Raw genomic sequence first — 14,193 nt, 5'->3', positions numbered from 1 at the left:
AATGACAAAAACATTATTAATTTCAATATCAATATCGAAATAGTTGCTGATTAATTTTCTCTACATCTACAAACTGTTGCAGCTCATTTTGACATTCATATTTTAAAGTGGGAAGTACATTATTATTACATGATTACTGTACTAACTGTATCCAAGTGCAACTTTGGGGCTTCTGCACTTATGTATTTCAATTTGAGGGCATTAGTTTTAATCTACTTTGCTTGAAAACTAATTCAGTCTTCCACATGTCACTTTAACATCTAATTCCATTAACATTCAATGAATTTTTGACCAAGTCCAAATATGTTTCTTTTTCTGGATAAAAAAAATTAACATTAATTACAACATTACTATTAACATACGAGCTTGACCACCCTGTGAACCCCATTTGTTGTAAATACATTTAAGATTTTTCTGTATATTGCTTGGAATCCATGCCAGTATTTACTAATGTCATAGAAATGTCATAAGACTCAACAAAAGACTTAACATGAGAGATAATACTGGAATTACTTTATTTAAGTAACGTAGATCTTAGAACATTCTTCTGCTTGCAGCTACTAAGAATTAAGATATTCCATCTATAATTATATGTTGAGCTGCCATTCTGACATTAAAACTTCACCTTACACTTGGTACTGACATAATGACATTGTTGCAATCTCAGAGAACTGAGCTCATAACATTCTCAACTTACAGATCCAGCTGCTTTTATATATGAAAATGAACTACAACGGTTTCCTTTTTTGAGTTGTGATGGAAATGTAGACTTGGTTCTTTACATCTTTCCAAAAGGTTCTGTTTGAAGTGCCTTGAGGCACAGTTCTTTACCAGGAGTGACGTACTGGCCCAGTTTCCCCATTCTGCTGCTTCTTCAGCTGAACTCCAGGGCCTGAGATGGAATGCTTTTGGGTTGAGAAACTGACTATCTGTACCTGCAAGAGAAATGACATCCTCATTACTGATAAATCATGCAGTCGTAATGTATCGGTGGTTTATTTCTACTTTTTGTGGACAACGGGAAACTATGAGTTTATTAAATGTATCTGGTGATCTTTCCTGTTTCGTGATGTGTTGTGAAATATGCTGCCTAGGTTTTCAAAGCTGGAAAATATGCTAACACTACTTCCGTATACAGAATTTTCTATCATGGTAGTTTTATATTTAGTTAAGAAACCATTTACATACCAAATAACCACATTGAAAACGTCCGCTTTTGGCCAATCTACTCAATATAATATCTGAAGAATGACCATACTTCACCATTGATGCAAAAATCTTGTAAATCCAATACTGCCAAGGGATAAATGCAGCTGTGTTTCAATATTGCTTGCACTAGGATAATACAGCATAGAACAATCTGACCAGGTTCCAAATTTTTATTTTTTATATTGTCTTATTGCCCAATCTATCTGTTATTAGTCTATGCTTTATACATTATTTTCAAAGATTAATGACTGTGTTCACATAAGAAAGTGTCCTTCTTCTATACCATTTCCATTTAATATCAGTGTAAGCATCAAATTACTATTTTTTTACAATATAAAATGTAAATATAAAAAATAAGATGTAAAACTAAATACAAACTATAAGGGATAACAGTGTAACCAAGGAAGTAGCATTACTCTAATTATTTGTATTTCACCCATCCCAACTTAAGAGGACTAGGCAGCAATAGAGCAGCACCTTGGAACCAATTCCAGTTCTTAGGCCAGTGTCCGGCTCGAGGGCAAGTCTGCATGACCACTAACCACAAGATAAACTTTGCAGCAGTCCAGGAAGGCATGGATGGGGTTCTGTAATCATGCGTTACATACAGTAATAAAGAAGTAAGTAAGTAAAAGATTGTACACTTTTTCAACATATTTTAACAAGCAAATACTTGATCTTCTTTGAAACAGTGCCTATTAATAAAGGTGATATACACAAATGATATATAAAATTGAAATTTTGTAGTCATTTTCCTAGTTTAAATAAATAAAACAGAGCAGTCACCCCTACATTTATCACACCTTCAAATCAATAAAATTAGAATCAGGGTTTCCAGATTAGGTTCCAATGATTAGAACCTCCTTAGGGAATGACAGGTGGAACCTGTCTTATTCAATCCTCTGACATCTAGGCTCTGTTGTTCTCTTTGCTATTGAAGTGTGTGGTAAAATCATGCCAAGATTTAAGGAACTCTAAAAATGCCTTCAGAAAAAAAGGATGTGGATGCCTATGACTCTGGAAAGGGATTTAAAAAGATCTCCAAATTATTTGAAATAAATCATTCCACTATAAGGAAAATCACCTACAAGTGGCGTAGATTTCAAATGACTGCCAATTTGTCTGGGACTGGCTGCCCCAGAAAATTCAGCCAGATTGAACGTTTGATGCAAAAGGAAATCTCCAAGAACCCAAATATTTTATCACAGGTTCTGCAGGTAACTCTTGCAGCTGTTAGTGTCAAAGTACATGCATCTACGATCAAAAAGAGATTGCACAAAGTTCAACCTGCATGGGAGGCTGTCAGGAAAAAGCCTTTGCCGTCAAAAAGGAACAATAGAGGCAGACTAAAGTTTGTCAGTGAACATATAGGCAAAGACCAGGCCTTTTGTGTGTGCTCTGGACAGATGAATCAAAGAGGGTTGTTTGGCCACAATAACAGCAGATATATTTGCCGCATGCCAAAGACAGCTATTAAGGGGAAGAACCTCATGCCAACTGTGAAGTATGGAGGTAGAAATTTTATGGTTTGGGGTGTCTTCGCTGCTTCAGGGACTAAGCAAGGAATTTTGCATGGAAGAGTGGTCGAAAATTTCATCAAACCGATGACAGAGGCTGATGGACAGATATGCAAAACGCCTACAAGAGGTTATTTCTGCTAATGGGAGTAATACTAGCTTCTGAGGAAGATCTGTCTTAAACGTTGAGCATTCCACTTAAACATTTGACACTCGATCTGCAAAAATCTAGCTCAACGCTATGCAAGGTATCCTTGCTGTTTAACCACTGCCATCACCAGTATTTGAACTCCCTTAACCTCTCCTCCCCTTATCCAGTATTAGCATTTAATTTGGAATACTGGATATTTCTATAAATAAACAGTTCAACATTTTGGCAAATATATATGTTAGCTTTCCTTCCCTGAGTTAAATGAGAAAGCTAACACCAGTCTCATGTCTGCAGTTAAGTAGAGCTGAAGCAGGTTGCTATAAACTTAGTTTAGGATAAAGACTAGAAATAGCCAGACTAGCTGCATCTCAAAAATCGCTCTGTCTTAACTGTTTTTTTTTTTTTTTTTTGCATATAACTCCATTCTCCTTTTCTAACACGCAATGACATTACTCAAGATTTGAGGGGTGAAATGTACAGTTTAACATCCTGTTTTACTAAGGTACTGGAGACACAATAGGTAAATATGACACAATAAAATTAATGATGTGGTTTTTATACCTTTAGTAACCGGACAGGCAATGAACAAAGAACATGATTGAACACCACAGGACTGCTACCACACAGGAGCAGAAGTACACAAAAATAAAAAGACAGAAGTTGACCTTTTTCCTGTCCTTTTGGGCTCATCTGAGGGGCCAGCAGTTGATGTCCTTTGACTGAAAATATCTGGTGCTTCCACAACAAAAGGACATGTATGTTAAGGTAGCAATAACTACAAAAATCATAATGACGGCTACACTAATATACCATATCACGATGCAGTGAACCTCATGTTATGTACATACCATCTGAATCTTGAGCAAAAACCCTTCTTTCCTTTGGAGGAGCCTTTAAGAGAAAATAAGCAACAAAAGACAATATTATTGGAGTATTATAAAGTTTTAAGCTACTTAAACAATGCAAGTATTGAGGCTAATGAACATGATTGGACAGTAAAAGACAGTTACTACACAGGAGCAGAAGGAAACAAGAGGAAGAGAAAACAAAAGGAGTATACCTGTTTTCTCTGTCCTTTTGGGCTCATGTGAGCCTTCAACAAAAGAACATGCTACCATAGCATTAAGTGAAATTAACCATGCTGACAGATACTGTAAAACATCTGAAATGAAACCTCAAGTTATGTTCATACAATCTGAATCTTGAGCTGGCTTACAAGTCCTCTCTGACCTGTTTCCTTTAGAGGACCCTTCAATAGAAGAAAAGTAGCAAGAGACAATATTATTGAAGTGTGACACTGTTGTAGTTTTAATGCAGCATGTTTTTTACTCTTACATTAGTAGACTTTTAGAGAAAAATGGTTAATTTTACTCACTACTTTAATTTATTATTTTATGCATTCATGTACATTCTATTAAGAGGCCGGTCTTCTCATCGCTCGCGCCCTGTTATCCTGCTGCAGCCTTGTCCCATCATGACTCTGTTCACAGCACAATTCAAATAAATTTAATACTATATACACCCAGTATATCATGCTGTACCACTACTTGTGCAATATGATAATTATAAATACTAAAGCTAAAGGTGTGTGCCTTTACAACTGCATTAACTGATGTCGTCCATGTAGCCTGATGAAGACAGTCAGAAGAGTAGAGAGCAAATTATGCATGAAACTACTTTTATTTTAAATGGACATGAATGATATAAGGTTTCAACCACAAATGGTCTTCCTCAGGTAAAAGTGAAGATAGGACACTGCATACTGTCTTATTGTGACTGGAGACCTTACACCTGATCTGTGGGTTTCTGTAATGGGAACTAGAATGATTTATGTTTGACACTGTAACATGTTGAGAGTCTATATTTACTTTATGACCTAACAGCCATAATCCATGCATATTTGATTTTCTGATTTATTTATCCAAACACAATATAATATAGGCAACAAGCAAAGATTGTAATTAAAAATGTCTTCATAGAGTAAAATAATGATGTAATATTCACATAGGAATTATGTGATCACACACAGAGAGAGAGAGAGAATGGGAATATTGTCCTCATGAATATGTAGTAGATTATCTATTCAGGAGATGATGATGTAACATTTGATCACCAACTGGTCATAGATACAGGTATACTGTATGTTCATTCCTTTACTGAGGAGGACCCCTGGCTAAAATAATGTCAGCAACAGTGTTGATCAATTAATTTAATTATAGTTACTCAGTACTTGAGTCTTTTTTTTCAGTTCATACTTTTGTACTTTACATTCAAGAATTTTTCATGACTTTCCTAAACTACTGTCTGCCGTGTGTGTTGATTTTAACTTTGTTGCTATAGTGGGTAATTTTAATATTCATATCTATAATCCCGGAAATGTCCAGGATTCTAAAGAACTTTTGTACATCCTGGATAACTTTGGACTTTCCCAACATGTAACAAACTCAACACATAACAAAGGAAATAATTTAGACCTAATTATTTCCAGGGTCTACACATTTCTGAGGCTGTGGTGTCTGATGTTGCCCTTTCTGATCATTACTGTGTGTTCTTTAAAATTAACATCTCTGCTGACACCAGCATAATCAAAACAGAGGTAATCAGAAAGCGCTATATCAATGAAAACACCTGTACATTATTCACCTAGGCTTTTACATCCACACCAGCTCGGCCTTCAGTTCCTGTCAATGATCTCGGAGACAGTTTCAGTTCTAAAAGCTATGAATGTTATTGATATCATTGACCCCATGAAGATCAAAGTTGTCTTGGTAAGAAAAAAGCACCATGGAGTAATGCCACATTGGTAAAGGCTCAAAAAAGAGACTGTAGACAGGCAGAATGCAGGTGGTGAAAAACCAAACTCCAGGTTCATTAGGACATCTGTAAAGAGACTTCACATCTATTACTTGGAACTAAAAAGGGCAAGGCAGTCCTTTTTCTCTGAGATTATTAATAAAAAAAACCAATAGTGCAAACACCTAGTTCATACCATCCAAATCTTGAGCTTGCTTGAAAGACTTCTCCTGAAGACTTTGGCATCACTTTGACTGACTTGTGACTTTTGTGCAGCTCCCACTTTTGCAGACAAAGCAACTGTTTTGATAGAAAACACAACATTTTGTTGATGTTAAATCAACATTCACATATTGCAAGTAGAACAAGGAACAACGCATTGTGTCACCGTGACTTCATTATAAACAGGATATCTATTTTAAACTCAATTTCTAAGCCTAAATCAATCCCATCAAAGTTTTCCCTTTGTTGACTGGTTCCAAGTTCTATTGCCACAACCAGCTTGCTTATTTTTGCAATTTGGAGTGTGTTCTCTGTTAGCTGAATACGAATATCAGGTCCCATAAATTTAGCATGTTGATCCAATTAATTTTCTTTTAGTATCGTTATCTGACTCAGTTTAGCCACATGTTTCCTCAGCTGGGTTGACGTGAGTGTTTCAGGCCTCCTCACTCCACTTGCAGCTACATACTTGCTCAAACAGTCTGTACCTCGAAAGAGGGGATTCTGAATTCTGTTTTGCAAAAATATACTCATTGCTGTCCAAAATGTCATTGTCCTCACCCCTTTTTTTTAATGAGAAAATCAAGCGAATTAGTTATCTCCTTCATACGAAGCACAGGCACTTTTTGACCCCTCTTGGTGCTGATCAACAACCTGAATCCAGTTTTGAGAGGCACTGCATAATATCCTCATTTGGTTCTTCTGTGGCTCTGTTTTTTTTTTTTTGCTACCTCAACTTAACGTCTTCGGTTGAAAAGAATGATTTGTGGAAGAAGGCACTCACTGAGATTCTTGTTTGCTGAGTTAGATCCTTCCAAGAGTTTCTCTTCTGTCTCCTCCTCCGTGGACATCAAACACTTTATGGAGCTTCATTACATCTTTTATTCCATCTGTCCTCTTCTAAGTTTGTTCTTGGATGGTGTGACCCTTAGAGGAAGAAGCTCCCCACTCTGCTTCAGCCTTTATATGTTTCCCAATCGCAACGTCACATGCTGCCTTCAGTGAGATACCTAATTTTAAAGCACGAGATTGTGTATTGTACCTAGACTTGGTGACTTGGTGAGACTTGGTGACTTCTGCCACTGCTAAAGAAACATCTTGTAGTGTCTTCACTTTGCAGTCAAGGGACTTGGCAGCAAGTCTACCGAACACCTTCATCTTTTGACTGACATGACCATCTTTTGATCAATTGCACCCATATTTCTCTAGCGGTATATCACCAAATTCACATTTGAGTGGGTCAGTTTTTCACTTCAAGGGACACCCTATCTATTACCATTCTGCTAACAATTTTTGAGCACCATTGCGATGACTATCCTATGTATGGAAGAAGAGATGAAGCAGTTTGAACTCTTCATTTGTTTTCTTGGACTCATCTGACTCACTCATTGTTTTATGACGCACTTTCTCATGTCTCCATAGCTCAGTTTTTAAGAAAAAAACCCATAACACACTGCAAAGTAAATAATCTTCTGCATCTGCATTTTCTGACAGCTGTCTGTAGGTTACTTCCTGCCCCCTCCCTTCTGCAACACATTACGTAATTAACGTAATCGCCCTTTCTTTTATAAACTCATATTCAATTATATGTTATCACGGAGCTCATAGTTAATGGTGCTGTTGTTCTGGACAACAATTAGAAAAGGGTTTTTAAATGTTTTTTTTGACCGCTCTACTTAAATACATGAGGGAGTCAATATTAGGAATACCTCTGATCATAAAACTGTCCAGCTAAAAACCATCACTAACTATTAACACCATCGGATAAGGCATTTATAACAAAACATAGTTATAACATATGTAGGAGCTAGACAGAAATGTGCATAGTCAAGTGAGAGACATATGTTATTTTTGATGTCAGATTAAAAAGTAGAGGGTTGAGGTTGGGTATGAATGTAGTCATGAGTGCATTCATTTCAAACTGTTCAAACTCTTAAGATCAGGTTGACATGAGCTAGTCATTCATTATAATCACTAAGTTTGTGAGTAATTTCAATAACTATCATACAATTTATCAAATACCTATACCAATCAAACAGCAAAACAGCAGGATCCATATCACCATCTTCATATTGAGTTGATTCATAACTAGTTATTATTCATAACTATTAATTATCCCTGACACAAAGATAGGATTAATCAGGATCTGACAGTAAATGACAATCTGTACTTCTCTACACTTCAGACAGGCGAGCTCTCATACACAGATTAACAATTTATAAACTATATTATAGTCATTTGTTACATAGCGGCTGTCTGCAGATTATGTCCTGAGCTCGACCACAGCTGCTGGGACATTTTTGTTACTGTTAGTAAAAGTCTGATCTGTTTACTCTGGAAAGTCAAAACTATTTTTCTGTCCTGTTCAGTTAAAGTAAAATATGACAACAGGATGTCACAATTTATAACTCAAATGAAATGTATTGTTCAATACGTTATATAAACATCATGGACAGGATTTTCAGTGTTTAGAAAATGATAAACTGAACTAATACATTTTTTTTTTGTCAAAACACAGGCGGCATATTTGGGATGATGTAAAAGCTATTAATTATTGGGATCTTATTTTGTTATGGACTTCAAGCTTCACAGTGGTGAACTTTTTTCCCCTTAAGTACATCCCAGCCTCTCTCCTCCCGAGTTATTTAAACTGTTACTAAAATTTCTATTTTTTTCAATAACCTCTGGTGGTATCTATCCATCCACTTTTGGGGTTTTGTACGTAAATGCAAATTCATTTGTGATTCTCACAGCATTATAAAAAAATAATGTAACGTCAACATATATGTCCTGAATCAGGGCCCAATACAATGGAGCTGAAAAGATAATAAATGCCAGAAGTAACTGTCTACAGTTTTCATGATAATATTTCTATTTTTTTGAAACTGTGCTTCAGTACAAACTAGCTGGCTTTGTTCGGAGGTTAAAGTTAACTTTAACTTGACATTACATTGATCTGACCAATTAAGCTAATGCTAAGGTTAGCTAAACAGCTGCACTAAGGAGATAGCCCTCAGGTCCTGTGTTTTTTTAAAACCTTAAACACCCAAATGTAGTTTAACCAAAATCAAAAATGTCTTAACTGGATCAGATGTAGAGTTTTTTCTACTTGGTTCTTCACTGTGGCCTCCACCTCTTCTCGCTGGGCACACTGCTGGTGGTGCTCCTGCAGTCTTTGTAGTCTTTCTAGTGGCTTGCCCCGTTGAAGAATGTTTGTGACGATGCATTCAGACCCACAGGGAAAGTGCAGAACTGTACGTGGGTCTTCATGTTGGATGGAAGTTTTTATAAAAAGTTTCCTCACAAAAATACTATCAATGAAGTTAATCACTCTCACATGAAATCATTAACCCAAATACAGTTTTTGGGAGAATTTCCTAAGTGCTTTAATATAGTGAAGAAAACTGGGTATTAAAAACTACAAAATTATTATTAAGAATCTCAGTCATCCAGGTCAGAGGATGTCTGGAATTACTCAGAGGGAGCTAAAATTTTTGTGCGATCTTTAAATAATTACTAAAACATTAGGGGGTTCAGCAGTTCTATATTTCAGAATAAAATTTATACAGCCAGTTAAAACAGTAATTCCCATGTCCCTTGAATGCAGCATTAGGTGTTGAGGAAAGTTTGCAGGTGCGGGTGCTTACTTCAATTCAATTCAACTCAATTTTATTTATATAGAGCCAAATCCTAACAGGGGTTATCTCAGGGCACTTTTCATATAGAGCAGGTCTAAATAGTACTCTTTATAGTTAATTGACCCTTTCTTAAGCCCCGCCCCTTGAACCCAGACTGGCCAATCATAGCGTAGCATCAGCCAGCTCTGACCAGGGTTTGACAGGGGTCTGACATGTGTCTGTGCTCCATAGACTCTGGTGCCGTCGTTTTCGATTTTAGTCCTTTTCAGGCTGGTTTTCTGGATTTCGAGCTAGTCATCGTTAAACAGTGTGTCTAACATTGATACGCATCAAAGTGAATCCGATCAGATGGACGCAAAAACCTGTGGAGCTAACATTAGCAGAGTACAGCACATAAATCATTAACTAGCACTTCTATGCTACACTAGCTACTGAAGGTATATTGAATGTATACACATGCCCCTTTTGCTTTTTAATGATTTCAACAGTGAATAAAGACCTAACCTGATTTACAAGAACAGTGTTGCTCCTTTATTTCATAGTCTTCTCTCTCGATTACTAGGTGATGTGATTCAAGTTTATATTGTGATCTGTAGGCTTTAGCTTCTCTCTTGAGCTATTTAACGTGTTTTTTCTGCTGAGTCAGTTTGACATTCTGGATATATCCCTCACACACACACTGTAGACCCTTTGGTCTGCTTCTCTCTGAAATTGCTTTTTGGTTTATACAAAAATTGGATAATATTTCTTCAGTTAGTGACAGTGTGGTCACCATGCTAGCTCCGAGAGCTTGATGGACTAGGAGTGGGTAGCGACAAAGGAGCTTAGCAAAGGGTCAATTGTTGTCAACTCTCCCCCACCATAACTGTGGGCCTGACCTGATCAGATCTGCTTTATCTCTACAATGCATTCTAACATAGATTAAAGTGTAACTTCATCCCCAGCTCTGAGCCTAACTCCACCCACACCATAATTTTGAAAAATGCTAAAAAGTGGGCGATTGGACTGAGAGGGGGGCAGGGGCATCCCCAGGCCAGAGAAAAATGGAGAGCTACACAGAATCGCAAGGCAGCTACATGCCCGATGGCTCTTTTTAAGTGATCTTTTCCCCTTGGACATTAGTGTGGTGGAGGACAATTTAAGCCGTTGTCTCCAACCCCAGTAATGATGGAAGCCAGAGCTCTTGGAGCCAAGCATGTAGTTAGAACAGTGCTCTCCTGAAAAATGCCTATTGCTAATGTACATAGGGACCTGCTGCCATCTGCAACCATTGCTGAGACATATGAGGGTCTGAAGGGAGAGCATGCAGTCCGGTGGTGCTTCTACAGTTGTCAGAAGCACAAGTCTGAACCACAGCGCCTAAGTAGATGGTTAGCAAAAAATAGTGTAAACTCCGGTGAATGATGAGTCTCGATCAGTATATATTTGAAGATTGGGCGCAGACTCCCACTCAAGGAATAGTGCTGGGGGAAGTAGGCCACCCACCTCTGATTAGAGGGTGTTAACATTATTTTTTTTCCATAAATTTCATGATGTAAATAAGCCCCAAAAGGTTGACTCTATGTCAGCATTGGCCCTGCAAGGTTCAGGAAGATTTAATACAGTAGACAGTGTGTTGGAGCCATTTTCAACCCATGAAATGCTGATTTTTATTACAAAAGAAATGTCAACGTCAACACCAGCATTGATGTGTTTCATCACAGTGCACTCATGTCATTTAGTTTACAGCTCAAAAAAGATGTTAAAGTGTGTACCTCCTTAATATATGATACATTATTAATAATTAAATCATTATTTATCCCCATCAAATATACTCCCAATGCAGCCATAACATAGAAGCCCAAATTGTCATGCCTCAACGCTCAACGTACAGTAACATTAGTTTCACACTTACACATTAGAGATTGTCTGTCAGTGTAGTAGGAAGAAGCATTGATAGACTATGCTATAGGCTAACTCCATGATGCAGACATCAGTCTTACTGTGATAGCTAATAATCTAGACATCTGCGGTGTGTAAAACCTCTACACAATACTGCAGTTCAAGGCTAAATAACAAGTTATTTTTCTGGAGAACTTCTGAGAACCAATCTCAAGTGCATAGATACTCTAAATTAAACTAGATCCTTTAAATGCGTTCCTCCTCAAGAAACTCAGATTTTGGGGATCCAGACTAAGGAAAGTTAGTCAGCGAAATCAGTAAACTAATTTCTTGGAAAGGGCCCCTGAACCGTTCCACCAAAGTATCCCATCTCCCAACCTACCATCTCACATGGCATACAGTATAAGGCCCAAACCTTGGCTCACTCAGCCTATCAGCTGGTAATTCCAACATATAGACAGAAACTCATTAAGTGAGATGGGCTTCCTTGCTTTTTGTACTCCGGTACAGTAACATTAGATACAGTTGTGATTGACTATTACTAACACATCACCACACTAGAAAATAGCACTATAACCACCATTTTTTTATGTCTTAATTTTATTTTCATATTGTTGCCCAGACAGAGGACAATTTTCTCTAAACTCCAAAGAGTAGTCAAGGGTATTATTCAGCAGAGTATTTTTCAGTTGATCATTAGAACCAGATCCTTCTCAACTGACATTTTGCTGCTGATTTATTTCTTTCAAAGAACCATTAAATGCTCAAATGTATGAAGACTGTGACTAAAACACCCTAGGTTGATTTGATGGTTTATCCTCACTTGTCACATTGAACCATCTGCCAAATGGTATTTACATGTACAGTCCAGGTTGAAATTATTGGCACCCATTTAAGTACAAAATTTATAATATCTTCAGAAATTAGGAATTTCCGCCCTGCGGTTGTATGCCTCCACCATCCAGTATAGTAGCTGTTTACATCCATGTCTTGTCCAGACTTATATATGTTATAAAGACTTTGAGTAATGACAAATAATATGTTTTGTGAGGTCACATTGACCTTCACCTTTGACCTTTGACCACCAAATTTTAATCAATTCACCCTTGAGTCTAAGTGAACATTTGTTCCTGATGTAATGAAACCCATTCTGAGGTATTCCCTTCACGAGAATTGGATCGACGGATGGACCTGAAATGATGCCTCTGGCAATGGCTGTCGCTGGCATGGGAGCATAAAAATGCCTATTTGCTAGAAATACAGAATGGTTGTGAGGTTTCTTTGAGAAACAACAGTAGGCTATTTCACCAGGGGAAATTTGTAGTTACCATTATACCTTACCATTATCAATGTTTGCTCACCTTGGGTGACGACAAAAATAGGTTTAAATATTCACATCATATTTAAATGATATCCATTTATAATGAAATAATAAATATCAAGCCCTGAAAAAAATAGCCTTGAAATTAATACCTCCTGTACAAAAGGCTATTGTTTCCTGAAACTGTATGAGGCAGGTATTGATTTATCAATGTGGCTACCGCTGATAGTGGTATTGAGTCGCATTATATGTTAAAGATATCTTCAATATTAGGAAACACCTTTTTAAAACCAATCAGTTCAATATGATACACACAAAACATACAGATTAAACACAGATATTCAGAGGTTGTGATCTTTGACACACTGCTGAAATAAGAATTTAAATAAATAACATAAATCACAGAAAGTTAAAACTGGTCAAGTCAGTAAATTACATATTTAAAAAAAAATTCAAACTAATGGGTAAAATTGCTGCAACTAGAGGTGAAGGTGGCTTGACTGCATGACCTCAATATGCTGACTAAATATGAAGGGAGACTCTTCTCTTCAGCTCCAAATGCACCTGCATATTAACATCAGTAGATGTTAATAGTATTCATTAAGTGTGTATGGTGTAATACCTAACTTTGAGAATGAATATTATTTTTTTTTTGTTATAGGTAATAATAGTAGTAATAATAATGGAAACGGAAGTAGTTGCATTATTATTAGACCTATTGATTTTCTTTTTTTTTGCTGTTTATGTCATTCTGATAACATACTATAATGTATAGTTCTTATATTTGAAAAAAAAAAAAATCTATATTTGCCCTTTTTTCCACTTTAAATCTATTACCAGGCTGTTTTTTATTCCTTTTCATCCACCTGGTCATGTTCTCACATGACTGAAATAGCCAATCACAAAAATTAGAAAATTTTATCGCTTGTTCAGCCTCTAAATAAAATGTTACTTGCACTACCAGAGTGTGTTCAATAAGGGGAGCCCCAGAGCGCTGGCACTCACACACATTTCAGGGTTTACTATCTCACTGAGGACATCTTCAGAAACTTATACAGATGATTCACTAGGGCAAAAGGAGTTTATCCTAGAATTTTCTTTGTGAGGACCAGGCAAAATGTCCTCACAACATTGGTATTCCATCACAGCTATAGAAAGAAAAGTGCACACACACAAAAACACACACACAAGCACGACTTCTATCTTTATGAAGATACTAATTGACATAATGCATTCCCTGGCCCCTAACCCTAAACTGAACACGCACAACTAAATGCCTAACCCCAACCCTAACCTAGCACTAACCTAAACCTGATTCTAACCTGAACCCTAAAACCAAGTCTTAACACTCAAAAAGCCCTTTCAAAGTGTGTCAGATAGTGAGCACCGGCAAAAATATCCTCCCTTTGTGGTCCTCACAAAGATACAAGTGCGAGTACACACTCAGACACACACACACAC

At 37.0% G+C, this 14,193-nt stretch overlaps 1 protein-coding gene across 5 annotated transcripts; it reads right to left on the bottom strand.

Annotated features, from left to right (window-relative positions):
• Positions 1-388: 388 nt before the first annotated feature.
• LOC120785466 lies at positions 389-9,091 on the bottom strand. 5 transcript variants are annotated; one of them, XM_040120215.1, is made up of 7 exons: positions 8,976-9,091; positions 6,677-6,902; positions 5,867-5,970; positions 3,726-3,768; positions 3,543-3,612; positions 1,687-1,796; positions 389-935 (listed from the first exon to the last, which is right to left on the bottom strand). In XM_040120215.1, exons 2-7 carry the CDS (start codon positions 6,741-6,743, stop codon positions 712-714), a joined length of 618 nt encoding a protein of 205 aa, XP_039976149.1. In that variant the 5' UTR covers positions 6,744-6,902; positions 8,976-9,091; the 3' UTR covers positions 389-711. The 5 variants fall into 5 exon arrangements, 3 of the variants coding, with proteins under 3 accessions (XP_039976149.1, XP_039976151.1, XP_039976150.1); XR_005706604.1 differs by lacking the exon at positions 6,677-6,902 and having other exon boundaries at positions 5,856-5,970; XM_040120217.1 differs by lacking the exon at positions 1,687-1,796.
• Positions 9,092-14,193: the final 5,102 nt, after the last annotated feature.

This window comes from Xiphias gladius, chromosome 23, assembly GCF_016859285.1.
Source record: "Xiphias gladius isolate SHS-SW01 ecotype Sanya breed wild chromosome 23, ASM1685928v1, whole genome shotgun sequence".
NCBI classification, from domain to species: domain Eukaryota; kingdom Metazoa; phylum Chordata; class Actinopteri; order Istiophoriformes; family Xiphiidae; genus Xiphias; species Xiphias gladius.
The sequence above is the reverse complement of the archived record's forward strand: the minus strand, read 5'-3'. Positions and strand labels throughout refer to the sequence as shown.